General features: G+C 39.5%; 1 protein-coding gene across 2 annotated transcripts in view; it reads left to right on the top strand.

Moving 5' to 3' along the window:
- The window catches only part of Ccdc50 (coiled-coil domain containing 50), a 64,828-nt gene that overhangs the window by 32,794 nt on the left and 14,798 nt on the right, over nucleotides 1-17,236 (top strand). Inside the window, exons 4-6 of one of the 2 annotated variants that reach the window (XM_059277809.1) lie at nucleotides 2,294-2,384; nucleotides 9,965-10,082; nucleotides 14,819-15,325. In XM_059277809.1, the coding sequence (XP_059133792.1) occupies nucleotides 2,294-2,384; nucleotides 9,965-10,082; nucleotides 14,819-15,325 (716 nt within the window). The remainder of the gene's footprint in view (nucleotides 1-2,293; nucleotides 2,385-9,964; nucleotides 10,083-14,818; nucleotides 15,326-17,236) is intronic. The other variant, XM_059277810.1, reaches the window with a different exon arrangement.

Below are 17,236 nucleotides of genomic sequence, written 5' to 3'. Positions count from 1 at the left end.
CCAATTCCTTGTGTGCCGTCCTGGGCTCCGTTAGTTTTCGTCGCCATGTTTGCTGCCCCATCTTTCGTTGATTGCTTTGCTTTCCAAGACGCTCAATGTTCTAGAAAGCACTGAGTTGTAGTATGATAGGTTATAAGTGCTAAATGTGAGAAATGCCACATTTCTTCATGGGACCCCAAGGGTGGGGGCTCCTAGGAAGCTAGAAATAGTGACTTTCAGCCTTTGCTTCCTGGCTAGCTGGCACAGCAAACATTTTAATTAATGGTACCTTTCACTCTGATAGGGACCTTCAGCTACTTCTGAGCCAGGGTGACCAGTATTGACCTCTCTGTGCTCAGGTAGTCCTCCTTCCCCATGGCTCTGTATTTAGCCCACTGAGCCAGAAGTAGCCCTGCCTAGAAGCCGGCTTTGAAATTGTGAAGCTAAGCCTGAGCTACACTTTCATGTCTTCTGTGTCATTTGTGACCTTTGGAATTTTGATCGGCTTTCCACACTGTGCTTCTGCCTTCTTCATGTTCCTTATCACCTTGTTTAAGGTTATTCCTTTGTTTTCATGGGTAAGATCCTAACGTACTTGACCTGGAACATAAAAGTCTAACTCATTTTTTATAACTTCTTCAGTGGCATGAGAAGTCATGGCATAGCTCATGTCTGACCGAAGTCAGGTCTGTAGACTTTTCATTTAGGGATTGTTTCTTTGCTACCGTGTCTTAAAACAAAGTCTGATGTGAGCTCTTATACTCCATTGCTTGTTTTCTACTGCCTTTTGTGTGTATACACGTTAGTGTGTGTAGACACATTCCTACTTTTAGATACATCTACCAGTTTCCAAGATTATTCAAAACCAACATTTTGTGATATAATCAAAAATGATTTTTATCTCCTTGGGTTTGTTAGAATCCTTGGGTTTCGGTTGCTCCAGAGAAAGTTAAGGTTCCCCTGACAATTCTTTCTAATGTAACATGCTGACTCTGAGTATTGAGTATACAACCATGTCTGAGACTCAAAGAATATTCAAAGTTCAGTTATTAGAGGGAAAATGAGGAGAGATGTATTTTTTAGCAGTTGAACTGCACATTATAGTTTGAATTTTTTCTAGCTTGTTTTGAAGTAGTCATTTCTAAGCATAATTTTGTTCATCTTTCCTAGATGGTTACTTTGTACAAGAGATAACTGCCCAGAGTTATCACATTCTGGAATTTAAATACTCTCATTTTTCTTAAAACCTGAAATCAGAAGACTTTGTACCTAGGATCATACTTTATAGTTACTTCTGAGAGAATCAGACTTCTTCAGGATGCTAAGAGAGATGGCTCAGTGGTTAAGACAACTTGCTGCCCTGGGAGCAAGCTCACATCACCTTCTGTACCTCCATTTCCAGGGATCTGATGATGTCTTCTTGCCTCCTTGGGTACCAGACGTGTACGTGGTGCCTATTCACACATGCAGGCACTGAACACATACACATAAAATAAATGAATATATCTTAAAGGTGCTATTCTAAAGGTTCTTTTTCTCTTACCAAAACGATTGCCTTGCTTTCTCCCATCTGAATATATAAAAGACTTACTTTTTTTTTTGTTTCCTCTGTACTGAGCATCGTGTTGGGTCCATAGTAGTATTGCTTTAATTTTTGTTTTATGTATTAATATGAAAATCAAACAAATAAGCAGAAAACTTAAAAACAAGAAACAGTGATAGCAACAGTGTTTCTAATGTCCAAAGCATTGAGAAAACTGATATTTTCCAAAGAAGTCTCCAATGAGAACCACAGTTAAAGAATGCAAGCTCTTTTTGTCCTTTTAAATTTTAACACATCTTTTAGTGTTTATTTCTAAATTTAAAAATAATGCAGATCATGTTTATTTATACAGCACTTTTAAAATCATACTATTACCACTGATCACAAAATTATTGATGTTTTCATGAGCTTGCTCACATTCTTTTTCTGTGTGCTCTGTATTTGAATATTGGTGGGTATTGATCTCCCGGGCTATACAGCTTCTGTAGAATTCTGGAAGACCCTGTATCTTCTTGTACAGTGGCCCGGCCCAGTTGGCTGAAGCAATACAGCTTTCACTACAATATCTGAGGGAAATGGCAGTTTTTCACACAGTCAGTTTGTGACCCAGCTTTCTACTTGGTTCAGTTGGACATTGGTCCTTTTTGTCACTGTCACACAAATTGATTAAAATATGTAACAGCTTGCAATGAATATTCAGTAAACGTTTCTGCTTAACAACAGTGTTCCTTTGTGTTCTTTGTTTATATCACCTTTGCCTTTGTTTTATAGTGAACAGCATGATTGTGAAATTGCCCAGGAAATTCAGGAGAAGCTGACTATTGAGGCTGAGAGACGACGCCTTCAGGAGAAGAAGGATGAGGTATGACTTTGATGAGGGTCTACATCCATGGGAGGGGTTTAGCTCAGTGCAGCCTTTCTGGATGGTAGCAGGACTCTGGATTGCAGTAGGGCCTAGTTGTTGTTTTCTGTGGACCACTGTTTATGGCCTCTTGATGGCTTATGTTCCTGGGGAAGTCTTGTCGTAAAATCTGAGTTCGTTTTCTAGTACTTCTGAAAGAAGTTATTTCTAGCCTGATGACTTAACAGGATAGGAACTTACTCTCAAAAGCAGGAAGTCTGGCATGAGCTTCTCTGCCCACATCAGCCTCCATCATCATTGGCATAAGCATGAAGCCCATGACTGGTTCGAGGACCCTGTCGTATCCTACATTACCTTAAATGATTATATCACAAAGGCCTCCAACGGCCACATTCCCAGGCTCTGAGTAAGTGAAATGCTGGGAGCATTCCTCAGCTTGTTAAAACTGTGCATCTAGGTTGCAGCTTTTTCGAGCAAGCCTAGAGTGCAGCTCACACTAGAGTGAGGAGTCAGTTCTTGTGACCTGGCATTATTCTCCCGGCCTTTATATGCTGACCTAATGCATTTGATTCCTCCATCCTTTTTAAGTTTGTTTTTAAAGTTGCAATGAATACAGTTGACAATAGTGCTTCGACTATGAGAAGAAGGATTTAATTTGCACATGTTTGCTGTTGTATTGTTTATTTGTAATACTCTATCCTGAGAATTTCATTTGCACTAACTCTATGTCTACCTTCTTTAACACATCTTAGGCTGTTGATGGTCATTGTAATGACTTATAGCACTGTAGAAAACGATTGGTCAATTTTAATGGCAGGTTTATAGTCTGATTTGTTATATATCCAGAAACACCTTTCATAGCTACAGGGGGTGATGCTAATAATCACATACAGTGGGACTGTTCTGGGCTACTTGACATGTGTCACTTTAGATAGATCAGGGTCATTAGTAAATTAGCCTACATACAAAGAGTCACCTTTGCTTCTTCAGTATCGTTCAGTGTCACTGAGTGTGAGATATCTAAGTATATTTAGCTATTTGTTAAAGAAATAAATTATGATTATCTGATAAATATAGCTACAAGTAAGAATTAGGGTTGACTTCTTATCTACTCTGTTAGTATCACAAGAAACCTTTTTTTACTGCAGGATGCCAAGCCTCTTTATAGTAAATGCTTTCCTTTGGGATGAAACCAGGCTGAAATAAGTAATTGTATTTTATAGACAGGAAGCTTCTGTCTGTAAATTAGCAGATGGATTGACCTCTTATAAATGCTTACTTATATTCTCTGACCCTACCTCAATTCAGGAAACCTGGGATAGAAAGGAAAGCCAAACACTTGATTTTAAGTATGTGGGTTCAGGTAAGCAAGGTAGTAATTAATTCCAGTTTGCAGAGCAAGAAAGTGAGTCTTAAGCAGTGACTTGGTTCCAAGTTATAGTAAGAGGCAAGAGGAACGTGTTTGTTTTTCCTGTTTAGTTCTGACTGATATGACTGTGGCACAATATAAAACGTGGTTTAGAGTTGGGATGCTCAGGCCTAAAGTTTAGCTTTTTTAGCTTTTAACTGTTTGGTGTCCACCTGTTCAGTTAAGTCTGCAGTCTTAGGTTCCAGAGTGGCCCGTCATGTCAGTTGATAGACCTTTGCAACTGAAAGGCTGTGGTAGGGTTTCAGTGAGGTGGGATGTAAGAGGCCTCTGCTGCTTACCAAGTTGATAATTGCTTTCCTTCTAGCTTTTGGCTGGTTGGTTTTTCCACTTCCATCCCTTGTAACAATATAGACTCCCTTTCCAGAGTATATATGCAAAATTGGGGGAAATTAAATAAGTCTGTTCCATTGTGGTGTGATTTAAGGCTCTTCTTTTCAGACCTTCCACTTGCTTGCCCTCCACTACATTTTGACCTATCTCTCCCCTTACTCTAGTAGAGTCAAAAGTGAACTGAGAAACAGTTGGGGAGATTTCAGCAGCTAAGTCTTTATGATTAGAAATAAAAACAGCCTTCAGATTATTCACTGCTCAAACTCCTGCCTTAGATCAGGGTGGCTGCTGTGGAAAGAGAAAAGTGTGACTTAGTGATTACTGTGTCATCAGGAGTGAATGACCGGTTACATTATTGTCACTGGAGGATGGAACAGCATTCCTCAGAAGCAGAGCAGTAGTTCCAGGTCTCCAGCCTGGCTTTGACACATTTCCTGTCACTAATGAGCTGTCCTGTTTTGTTCTCCTCTCTCCTCCACTTCCCTTTGTCTTCCTGTGGAGTCTCTGAGTCTGCTTGGTTCATTTTTCAGTAGCGTGGCTATGGAAAACTAACTCCTCTTTGGATTTTCACCAGGAACTTTAGAGATATTGTGTCAACTCTCCTGAGTAGTCTGCCCCTCCTCAAAAAGTAGTAAGATCAAAGCCTCTTTCCTCTTGGATCAGAGATTTTTTTTTTTTTTTTTTTTTTTTTTGGTTTTTCGAGACAGGGTTTCTCTGTGTAGCTTTGTGCCTTTCCTGGAACTCACTTGGTAGCCCAGGCTGGCCTCAAACTCACAAGAGATCCTCCTGGCTCTGCCTCCCGAGTGCTGGGATTAAAGGCGTGCGTCACCACTGCCCAGGCAGAGATATTTTTCTAAATATTGCTGGTCATGAGACATAATAGAAGTATGCAATTTTGTGTATGTGAATGGACATTTTCAGCTCTTAGCGTGTTTATGACTGTTGGATGTGTTAGCAGAGCAGATGCAAGCACAGTAGCCACTGTGCAGGGAGACAGGTGGAGAAAGGAGGGGCAGGGAGGTTGCTGGTTAGTCTCCATTTCCCTCCCTCCTCCTCTTTTCCCTCCCTGTCCTGTGCATCCTCCTCCTCCATTTCCTCCTCTTCTCTCCACTCTTCCCCTCCCCACAGTCCTCATACTTTTTTCTTTTCTGTTTGAAAACAAAACTCTTAGGTCACATCTTAAATACACTAGTTGAGTTTTCCCTAGGTGCCCAATGGAAAGACTTGCAGCTTTGGGTTGTACTGCACTAGTAGGGTTTGAGGTTCAGGCATATGGGTTGGTTCCATGTCAGGGGGTATTATCACTTTGGTCACAGTAGGGGCATTTGTTGGTGTTTTTAAAATGAAGCAAAAGAATGTATATTTAGTTGACTTAACTTGGCAATTTTTATAACTCAGTGTGTATATTTGACATGTATGCTCTTCTCTGTCTCTCTCTGTCTCTCTCTGTCTCTCTCTGTCTCTCTCTCTGTGTGTGTGTGTGTGTGTGTGTGTGTGTGTGTGTGTGTGTGTGTGTAGAGGCATACCATATTTTGTGCATTTAAAGCTTGGTCCAGATACATGTGACGTGCAACTATTTTAGGCAAGATTTTTTTATTTATGTAAATATTAGCATGGCTAACCCTGTCATGCAAGATTATGGGTGTGGTCTAACAGTTTGAAGCCGTCTGTACTATGAACTGTTATAAACTTAGTAACCAATTTATAATCAAGACGAATCCAATGTGATGTGCGCTATCCATAGTACTGTCAGTGTATTGAGAGCCCATAAAAGTATATTTATATAAGTTTGTTATTTTGAGAACAGCTCAAATGGCAATAGATTTTGTTAGTATACTTTTCTGTGATTTGAACTGTAAACTCCTTTATACATACATAGCAATAAGGCTGGGAAGGGGTCTTCTAGTTGAGAAAACCCTGCTTTTTATATTTGCAGTTTTCCTAGCTTTAAAGGGTAATGCTTGGTATTATATCTGCTTTGTGATGCCTCCTAGGTTAGGCATTCATATGTTAAATGCTAACTAAGAAAGTAGACTAGCAATCTAATTGAGTGTTTTGGTGGCCCCACTTTCCCCCTTACTGACGTAATTTAAACCTCATATTTTTAGATCTCTTTTCATTTTTAAGTTAAAAATTTCTTTCATTTAAAACTTATGATGCTTGGAGGACAAAGGCGAAAACCTTAAGGGAGAACTAACCCTGCCAGATTCCTGTGTATGTGTAGTGTAGAATTTCCCTCCAGTGCTCGGTCCTGTGATTAATAGAGGGTTTCCTCTGGGAAAGCTCTGAGGGCTACCGGAGCTGCATTAGTGACTGTCCTGGAGCACTGAGCCACCGTTTCCTACGTTATTCTCCTGTGCTGTGGCCACTTGATAGGTGTTGTTAAGGATCCTGGCCTGTATCCGGATTCGAACTGTCCAGAGTGTGATATTTGGCCCCTTCAAGGGAATCTGTAAATGTGGGCAGAGTTTTCATTGCTTTCTTCCAGCATTCTAGAGATTTTGAACAATGTCTTTCATATGGTTGTCACTAGAAAAGGGAGAGATGAAGTGTAATAGCAGACTTACATTCTAACTAATATGCTTACTTACCACATGGTCTTCTGTAAATGGCTTATTTCTGCAGATTGGCCCAAAGTAAATCTACCTGATAAATTAAAGCCTGAGTTCAAAAAGGGTTAAGATTTCTTAAAGATATGTTTGCTCATTTTGTTTTATAAAGCATGAATTCTATAAGATTCATTTTTTTTTAATTTAATAAAACAACTGTCATAAAAACAAAACTGAAAAATCCTAGGTTACTTCTTAAAATATTTCTTCTATCCAGTTTTGAAAATGTTAAGATGCATTTAATTTAATTTATTTATTTTGGGAAGCAATACTGTTGATTGAACTCAGAGCTTTGGGTATGTTTGAGATACTTTTCCACTGAGCTATACCCTCAGCCTTCAATGTGCATTTTAAAGAGTTAACTTCTACAGTGAGTGTTTTGAACTGAGTGCTTTATATTTGGAGGATCTGCTGAGACCGTGTGCTCTGTTCTATATGATGTGTTCACAGGAAGGGAGCTGAAGATCAAGAAGACTGTACATAGGCAAGGTGATCAGTTGACTGGCTGCATCCAGCTCACTGACTAATACCAGCTGCCTTTAGTTTCAGAGAAAAGCGCTTTGTTGTTGGTCATGCTGTCCAGGAGTGCATCAGGCTGTGGTATAGCTGGAAAGCAAGAGGGTGATACTTTGGGGGCTTGTGATCTGGGTATAGAGGCAGTTATTCAGTCCTGTCCAACTCTTCAACTTTAGAAAGCCATTTCTTCTGAAGAACCTAGAATCACTGAGAGCTTAGAAGAAAAGAATACTTTTGCTGGTTAAGTACCTGACATGTGTTCTCTTGCTCACCAGATAGGCCAGCCAATGCAGTTGTAAAGGAGGTCGTGATTCTTGTTCTGCTATTCCTCAAGGAGTAGACTGTGACTGCTTTATCACCAGGATTGAACTCAGCACCAGGAAAGCAATGAAGAGTTTCTGGAGTGTCGTTTAATGGTGTTTACTGGCAGTTGGGCCTGATAGTTTTCTCTTGTATTCTTTTCTTCAGAGGCAGCATCCATGCTTACTATAAAGCACAGCAGGCACTTAGGGAAATGCTATTGGGGTGCGTAGGAAATAATGTAGCTCAGGAGGTATTGTGCTTCTTTCGGCTTCTGGGATCAGCAATGTAAGAACTTGGGAGAATATGTATAGAGCATGACAGTTATGGGGTACAAACTATCTTATGCCACCCCCACCCCCCCTTCTTGGTTTGAGTATCATTTAGTAAGATATAAGGCAACAGTTCTGGCTCACTGGTACAGATGAAAGCAGGCAGATTTACTCAGATGATTGTTAAGTTCTCAGAAACAGTTGTCTTAATTTAAGGTTGAGTAGCTTATACTTTGTATCATACCAAGCTTAATTGAAACCTTAAGAAGTTTGTCTTAAATAGTTACTGTTTCTCTCATGTCACTTTTAGACAGTCTGGCTTGAACTAGACTGAGAACAGAATCACCAAAGGGACATTTTTCTATCAGTACACTAGAAATTCACTTTCCTGTGTAGGAAAGCATAAAGTGGGATTGTACCCATCTCCTTTACCACTCACTCTTAACTGTGGCATCATGTGAGTACCTGCTCAAGGTGCCTGGCATTGTATAATCTGAGAGTTTAAAAATTTACAAACTTTTCTCAGGGCTGTGTGTATATTTTATATGTATAAGTTGGTTAAAACCATTTGTTAATAGCATATTTAAAGTTTGAAACTGGACATTGACATCCATATTATCAGAATGATAAAAAATATCTATGTTACAGTCATTACTAATTTTATTTCCTGGTGGCATTAGCATCTAACTTATATTCATTTGTTCGTTCATTCATTCATTTATTTATTTTTTTCAAGACAGGATTTCTCTGTAACAGCCCTGGCTGTCCTGGAACTGACTCTGTAGAGCAGGCTGGCCTTGAACTCACAGAGATCCACCTGTCTCTTCCTCCTGAGTGCTGGGATTAAAGGCCTGGACCACCATGTCTGGCTCTAACTTGTTTTTTTTTTTTTTTTTTCATGTATGTGAAACAATTCTGATTCCTTTGAATGAGTTATTTCAAGTTTGTTTTGTTTTGTTTTTACAGTCTTTTACTATATTCTTTTGGATACATTTAGAAAATTTTCGAAAGAAGAAAGGTACTTTTTTGCACCATTAAGATCTGAACATTGTTTATTCCATATATAAAGAGCTACTTCGAGTTACCATGTTCTTACCATCACTTGTTTGATGAGCTCTCTTGCCCTGTTATCTGAGCCTTGAAGAACCTGATGGGGCCTGGAGCTTCTCTCCAGAAAAGTACACAACATGCACAAAAGTCTTCATTTCGTGGGCAGAGTCTTGACGTCCAGAATATCCCACCCCAAGCAGAGCTATTGATAACCTTCCATCTTTTTATATAGTTCAGACCACAGAGCCTGAAGATGTTCAGGAGTGCCTATGACCCACCCGCCATCTTTTGCTGCAATATTTCACATCTTGTGTTCTTTAAGCTTTTGGCCATTCCTTGTACCAATTAGGACCTCGACAGCCTTGCTCATGCTCTGTTCTGCATGTTGCCTGCTGAAACATCATTCCTTGTCTAAAGCCTACCAGTGCAGAGCTGCAGTAATTCCTTTAAGCATAAGAAGTATTCCTTCTGTGGTGTCTCTGTAGGTATTCAGTTGTCTTTCAGGTATCGTCTTCATGTTATTGTGGTTGTTTGTAATATTTGGGGAGAGAATTGGATTCCATAGCAACTGCTCAGAATGGAGCCTATGGGTACCAGGCACAGGCTTAATCTTTCTGTTAATACAGCAGTATTCCTGTGAAAAACCAGCTCAAAATCACCACATGATTATTTTTACAATTTTTATAACTAAATTATAAGCCAGCTTATTAAGTTTTGTAGCTTGCTATTTCCTTGCAAATCCAAATCTATTTGGATGAAAGACTTCAAAAGACAGATTTTAAAAATTATGCCAGAATTAGCTTTAGATAAAATTGCTTTGACTCTCTTCATAGATTTAGCTAGCTTTATGTTTTAATTAGGGAAAAAAGTAAAGCCCAGAGTGCTTTTCTAGATTATGCATCCCTCTTGCCGAGCAGTCATGTTGGCATTTGAATGACACTTCATGAGTGCATGGAATGCTGCAGAGCCTTAGACGGCAGAGGAGAGCAGACAGGAGGAAGTCCAGTTCCCCTGCGTCAGCCTCGTTTACTTTCTGGTGACAACACTGTTTTGACTTCCTTTTTGTTTTTGTAGGACATAGCACGTCTTTTACAAGAGAAGGAGCTACGAGAAGAGAAAAAGAGGAAGAAGTATGTTCCAGAGCCTTCTGGGGGCAGTGCTTTTGGAGATGGCTGCTATTATGATGATGGAGGTAACAGCCAATGCCTGTGCCATGACCTCCCCTGTCCTTAGCTCAGCTCCAAAACTCCCTTTTCAGTTGGTCCATAGAGTCACCTGAGGGATTACGGGACACGACCTGTATTCCAGACCCTGGGTGAATTTAGATTTGTGGTAGTGCTCTGTTTGATTTTTAAATTTATATCCTATTTTATTTTAATGAATGACTGCATTTCTAAATAAGAAATATAGGATGGCCATGTTTTTACTTAGAACTTGAATATGCCTCATATGGCTTTGTAACACTTACGCACTCTTGTGTGCTGAAGCCATTGTAGTGCTGTGTTATCATCTGAGCACAAAATAATGTAGTGTGGAAAGTGCTGGCTGCAGCTCTGGATTTGACATTTTCCCCAAACAGTCTGAGCAGTGCTGGTTGAGGAAAGAAGGTGCCTCATGCAGCAGTCACTGGGTAAAAGCTGTCTTTGCCCTTCTTTCCCCTGTGATTACTTGCGGTACCAAATTTATGGTCTTGATGATTTCCCTGCCATTTGATTGGCATGTAGAATAACCTGTGAGGGAACGAAGCCCCTCTAGAGTCCCAAGTGTCTGGTGCTGCTTTTCATTGTGGTGGTGATGGTGTGGTGTGGGTATTATCTCAAAGTGTGTTGGGAACAGAACATTTGCAAACAGAGAACACAGTTCAGCTCTCTCAAAGATTTGTCAAATGAAGGAAATTTCTTCTAGCTTCATGACTTAGTAATTATTGAGGTTCGATTTCAAGACTGTCCTTCCAGGGATAGCAGTGAACACAACTAAAGACAGCCTAGACAGTAAACATTGTCACATCAGTCATCCTAGAAGGCCTTGAAAACCAGTATCAGCTGCTTAAAAAAATTCTATCACTCAAAAGTGTGTCTCTGCCTTTACTGAGCAGACTCAATGTATGTATAGGTGGTAAGATTGTTGTAGTTTGAGAATAATATTGCCCAGGCACTTTTTTCTTGTTTTCCCACACATGACTGTAATTGGTTAACAGTCAGCTCTCTGGCCTGTTTGGGAAGTAGCTTGATTTCTTCCTCCATAAGCTCAACTCTTTTTAAAGAGCTATTTCCATTATGCTCATTTTTCTCCCGAATTGTATATTCCATCTTACACAAAGAAAAAGAGTTTGTTGCATTGTTTTCTATACTTGGAACCAGAAGGTATAGAGTTTTTTTTTTTAATTATTCTTTAGTGTTGAATAAAATCTTAGAAATGCAGAACTGGTGGATTTTGTTTGTTTATCACTATAATAAAAATAACTTCAAATTTTTCGTTTTGTTTTATGTGTATGGGTGTTTTGCCTTTACATATGTCTTTGCACTGCATGTGCCCATGGAGGCCAGAAGAGGGTGTCAGATCCTCTGGAACTGAGTTACAGATGGTTATGAGCCTCCTTGTGGGTGCTGGAAATCATCTAGAGAAACAACTACTTGAGCCATATCTTCAGCCCCTCTATTTTAAATTTTTAATTCTAAAAAACATTAGGATAGAGGAAGAGTCAACTGAAATGTCCATTTTAGGTACTTGTATTAAAACCCATACTAACTGGAGCTGGTACTCAAGCCTGTGTGTTTAGATTCCAGTACTGGTATCCTGATGCAACTTTATTATAGGAGACTATGTAAACTTTTTGTGGTTTTTCTTTTTTTCTTCAGGAATACCTACAATTATATTTATTTTAGCTAGAGAATGGCGTGGAATAAATGCTTGTTTCAAGGTGCTAAGAGAATATTAAGGAATAGAAAGTGTTGGCCGCTCTGAGCTTGTATAGACACTGGTATTTCTTCGGCTTTGGCAGTGATGTGTGTTGTTGACTATACAGTTCTCATTACACACCCTTGAGTTACACCTGGTTGGTTTCCATAGGGACCGTGCTATTCAGCTTGTCATTACAAAGCAGTCATTATGCTCTGTGTGAGGATTCTTTCCCAACACACGTGATCAATTCTTGGATTCTGCTTTAACTTCTTTTAAAATCTGATTTTTGCCTTAGTTATGTAATAATCACAGTCTATCATTATGCTTGCCCTTTCAACTTTTGCTGTACATAAGCTTTAATAAATCTTAAACAACGATCTATAGATTATAAATTTGAAATTATCCAAAATATTTGTGAAACATTCATAGAAAAAATAGCATAAATTATTCCTTTGTGAATCCATGTTTATCTTCAAAGCCATTTGCCTGGTGCCATGTTCATATTTGTGATTATTTCTTAATACATGAATAACTTTTGAAGACTATCACTTTAGTCCCTTAGGACAATTTGTAGTTTGACGAAGTTATTGACTCTGACTTCTCTAAGACATTTTTCTCATCTCTAAAATGAAGTTATAAAAATATGTTTCTCATATAGATTTTGAAAAGATCAAATAATGTAATATTGGTGGGTGACTTATAAACTTTAAAGTAATATATATGTGTACATATATACACATATACATTTGTATTTTGTTTAAACAAGATCTTACTTTGGATGACAAACATGGAGGTGCACACTTAAAATGTAGATACAAGTGTGTGTATGTGTGTGTGTGTGTGTGTGTGTGTGTGTGTGTGTGTGTGATACACACCACACATAGATTGCCAATAAAGGCATTAGTTGTATTTGCCAAATAACTTGGTCTCAAGAACATCCACATGTCTTTCTGCATCCAGAAGGGGTTGGAAAAAATTCAAGCAGAATCCCCCACTGTGGTCTCTCCTACCTTAGATTTAAAGATGCCATTATAGGTAAACGATAGAAAATAAAACTACTATCAATTAACTGTTTAGGAAGAATTAAAAAACAAATCATAGTCTCGTAAATTCATCTCTAAGCAAAATCCTTTGTGTTTGCTCTGTGCTTAATGATGATTCCATTCATCCAGTCCATGAGCACACTGGTATAGACTCTGTAAACCACCTCCCTGAATGTGCTCATCATTAATAGCTTGTCAGTATTACATTAATTCCAGTAGCCAGTGAGTTAATGAGAGTTGAAAGAGCAGATGTTTTTGTCATAGAAACTGTTAGGCTTCACTTTTATGTCAGTTACAAATTAGGCTCTGAACTATGGAGAATATAGTTTTATAACTGTGTGTGAAGAAAGCAGATTTTACTCTAGACCCACCTTTGAAGGAAATGTAAAAGGAAACTGAGGTGGTTGAGGGTTTTTTTTTTTTTTAATCACTGTTGAATTTAGCATATCCTTTCCATCTTTATATACATGCAGTACTCTTACATACTTCTTACATACTCATATTAGAGTCAAAACACCCAACCCAACCAAGACTCCTTCACTCTGCCTACTTGTGGAAGCTGTTTCAGAATTCAGCAAATGCCTGATTAGAGCAAGGAACAGCTTAGTTAGCCGAGCAGTTTTTTCATGGCACGGAAATTTGTTTTTACCATTTCTAAAGTGTAGTAAAAATGCTTTAGAAATGTTAGAGTTACTATGGTCTTGCAAAATGCTTACTAATTTGCTTTCTTGTTTTTATAATATGCTTGGGCCTGATAAGACCCTATAAAAGCATGTATGTATGTTTCTTTTCTTTTGAACTGGGGAATTTGTATTTATAGCTTATATTTTATTTTTATACATAGAAGACAGTATAGATTATTTTAAAATATATTTGGAAAATGATGCCAGTATATGTATTCCATATGTCATTCCTTTTTTAGCTTTTTCCTTGATAGGATTCAACTAAAATGAGGAACAGAATTACCTCAATATAACAAGTCATTTATTCCTTTACATTCTGCTCTACTCTGTCCTCCTTCTACACCAAACTAGAACCTAGGCTGTCCCAGAAATACCTGAGAATGCTTGTTTTGGACACATGGTGGGATGGACGTGGAGGGTGGAGACCTGTGGGTCATTTTTGAACTGAGCAGAAGTTAAGAACATTGTACTGTATCTTTACTGTCACTTCAGTGAGAATGCTCGGAAATCTACGACTGAAACCTCACCCTGTTAGAAAACATCACTGGTTTACAAGACTTTACAGCCTCTAATTGTTAGTACCTATTCTCGCTGCAGATTGGCTTTATAAAGTAGAAGTTGATGTCTTAGTTAGGATTTCTAGTGCTGTGAAGAGACACCATGACCATGGCAACTCTTATAAAGGAAGAACATTTAATTGGGGCTGGCTTATAGTTCAGAGGTTTAGTCCATTATCATCATGGTGGGACATAGTGGTGGGCAGGCAGACGTGGTGCTGGAGAAGGAGCTGAGAGTTCTACTTCTGGACTTGCAAGCGACAGGAAGTGGTCTGAGACATTGGCCTTGGCTTGACCATATGAGACCTCAAAGTGTCCTTCCACAGTGGCACACTTCCTCCAACAAGGCCACATTCTTAATAGTGCCACTCCCTATGGGGGGCATTTTCTTTCAAGTTATCACACTGTCCATCGTTTTGTTATTGGCCTTATAAAGTAGGATTTGATGGTAGTTGTCCATCATTTTGTTATTGGCAAATATGAATGTGCTGAGTTCTTCCTAATCATGATCAGATTCTTTATGATTCAAATGATTTCACTTAAATTTTGCTTTTTACCTATTTGGCTATGTATGCATGGACCATTCCAGTCAGTATTCATCTCCACATCTCAATTTGTGAGGTTTCAAAGCAATTTTATCCACCTAAAAATGTGTTAGTATTGAGTCCCAGATTCCCTGTGTAATGAATTTATACTTGTATTAAGCTATCAATTTTTATTTTTATACCCTCTACCTCCACTAAGACCAGCCAAGGTCAAGGAGGGCCAGGGAATTGGGTTCTGGATACTCAAGGTTTTCTAGACTCCAAAATGATGGGAAGACTATAAAGCAGAAGAAGGAGAAACCAAGACATCTGTTGGAGAACTTGGAAGAGCTGGAGGAACCCTGTTCTTCAGAGAGATCGGGCAGAGGGAGGGATGCCCAGACTGCCATTGATCAGCATGAAAGAAAGCGGGCTGGTCAAGAGAGGCTCTGGAAACCTCCACTTCCAAAGATCAGCGGTGAGGTATTTCTGAGCACTGAATCTGATGACTGGGAAGCTAACAGTAGCCCTCGAACTCGGCATTGGGACAAACAGTCCCGGCACCATGGCAGACTTTCACCCAAGTCTTCACAGAAAACAGGGCTTCCCTCTAAGGAAATTGTGTGTGGGAGGGACCTTGGGCAAAGTGACCACAGAGAAAGGAGACGTAAGCCCAGGACTCCTCCCTTCTCAGAGGATGAAGAACTTCACCACCACCATGATGCAGGTAATGGATCGCCCTGTTGGAGGTCCTATGTGTAAAGTCTGTCAGTTTAAAAAGCATCGTAGGCAACCTTTGTCTCTGTTCAATTTGAACTTCTATCTTTAAAATAAATCTTGGAGCCAGGTATTGTATGAGGTTCCCATTGATCTTACGTCTCTAGGAAGAAGGAAAAATCTGTACTGTTCTCCTGTAAGAGCATGCTGAGTTGGAGGATTCTCCAGGACCAGGTTGCCAGTATGGGTGCCCATCCCAAGTACTAGTCATTGTTGCCACAGCCTTGCATCAGATACTCTGATTCTAAATTGAAACTTCTTGGATTTTTGGTTTTATTAAGCAAACCAAGAAGATCTGGTTTAGCGAAGGCTTTTAAGGACCAGCCTTAAAGGCCTTCTCACAGGGTCCAAAAGAAATGCTATAATAAATGAAGGAACTAGGATCTGAGAGATAAAGAATGAATCCACTCACACTATATTCTTTCTATCCATGTCTCTTCAAAAAGTAAGTTTTTTTCTACAGCGAGGATACCGGCTTATATACATTTACAACAGTAATTCTTTTGGCAATGCAATGTGAGTCTTGAATTTCTCGGGATCACCAAGGCAGATAAGATTCACACACAGAGCAAGAACTGTCAGCTTTCACTCATGGAGTGGTTAGTGGAGGCTCCTTGATAAGGTCAACTAGAGATTAAATCATCAAGGGAATCTAAGAGAGGAATTCATGTGCTTAAACTGTATTCCTAAGTGTGGCTAGGTAATAAGCTCAAAGTCTATAATCAGTGAAAGTCACGAAGAAGGTAAAAACTGTCTTTTTCTTCATGCGCCGCTTCCAAGTGGCTCCAGTGCTGCTTTTCCAGCGGGCCGGGTCACTGTCCTCAGTAGCTAGGCAACCTGCGTAAGCAGCAGAGGAATAATGCAGCAGTGTTGGCTGGCTCAAAGGAAGCTCTCAGATCTTAGGGATTACAACTTTTGCCTTAAGTGGTTAAAAGGAAGGGAGGATCTAAGCCTATTCTGCACAAGAAACAGAACCTGGCACCTTCCAGCTGCTCTGGCCACTGTGGCACAGGTTTTCAGCATGTCTGTGGGAAAGTTTACTTTCCTTCAGGAATGAGCAAATCTGATTACCTTTCCTGTTATTTCCTCAGGGCAAAGCAATAAATCTCTAAGCCAAAATCTTGTGTTAATAAACCAAGGTGAAAGTAAGTACAAGGAGTTAAGAATCTTTTAGTGCGAGGTTAGTCTAGGTCATTGCTTCTTTTATCTATAGGTGTGGTAAAACTAGGGCATGCTTGTTCTCTAATTGGCTATGAATTATCATTTCAGACATGTAGTAACTCTATGTCCTTGGTGTGTCTGGAAATGTCTCAAATGAGATACTTTTGCTTGGACCCTAAACACTGACCAAATGCCTGCCAATAAAGATAATTGCAGGAAGGCAGATCTCTACGTTTACATTGGAGAAAGGAACAAAGGCCAGTTGTGGGAAACAGGTTTTGATTATCTGACTATTTTTACACATAGCTAGTGGATATTATCAATATATCCCAAATGCATAGGGGAAATTGTGCCCAATAAATGATCAAACACTTTTTTTTTTTTTTTTTTTGGTTTTTTGAGACAGGGTTTCTCTGTGTAGCTTTGCGCCTTTCCTGGGACTCACTTGGTAGCCCAGGCTGGCCTCGAACTCACAGAGATCCGCCTGCCTCTGCCTCCCGAGTGCTGGGATTAAAGGTGTGCGCCACCACTGCCCGGCGATCAAACACTTCTAAACTGTGGGAAATAAAACTGAAATTTGTAACAGATGGGAATAAGCTATGACTTCTGCAGCAAGACATCTATAGCAAGAAACAGCCAATTCATTCAAAAGTCAGTAACTCCAATATGACTTATATCTTGGGTCTGGGCTTAATCCTCC

This window comes from Peromyscus eremicus, chromosome 12 (genome assembly GCF_949786415.1).
Source record: "Peromyscus eremicus chromosome 12, PerEre_H2_v1, whole genome shotgun sequence".
NCBI classification, from domain to species: Eukaryota; Metazoa; Chordata; class Mammalia; order Rodentia; family Cricetidae; genus Peromyscus; species Peromyscus eremicus.
Note: the sequence above shows the minus strand (reverse complement) of the source record. Positions and strands in the feature narration are given on the sequence as shown.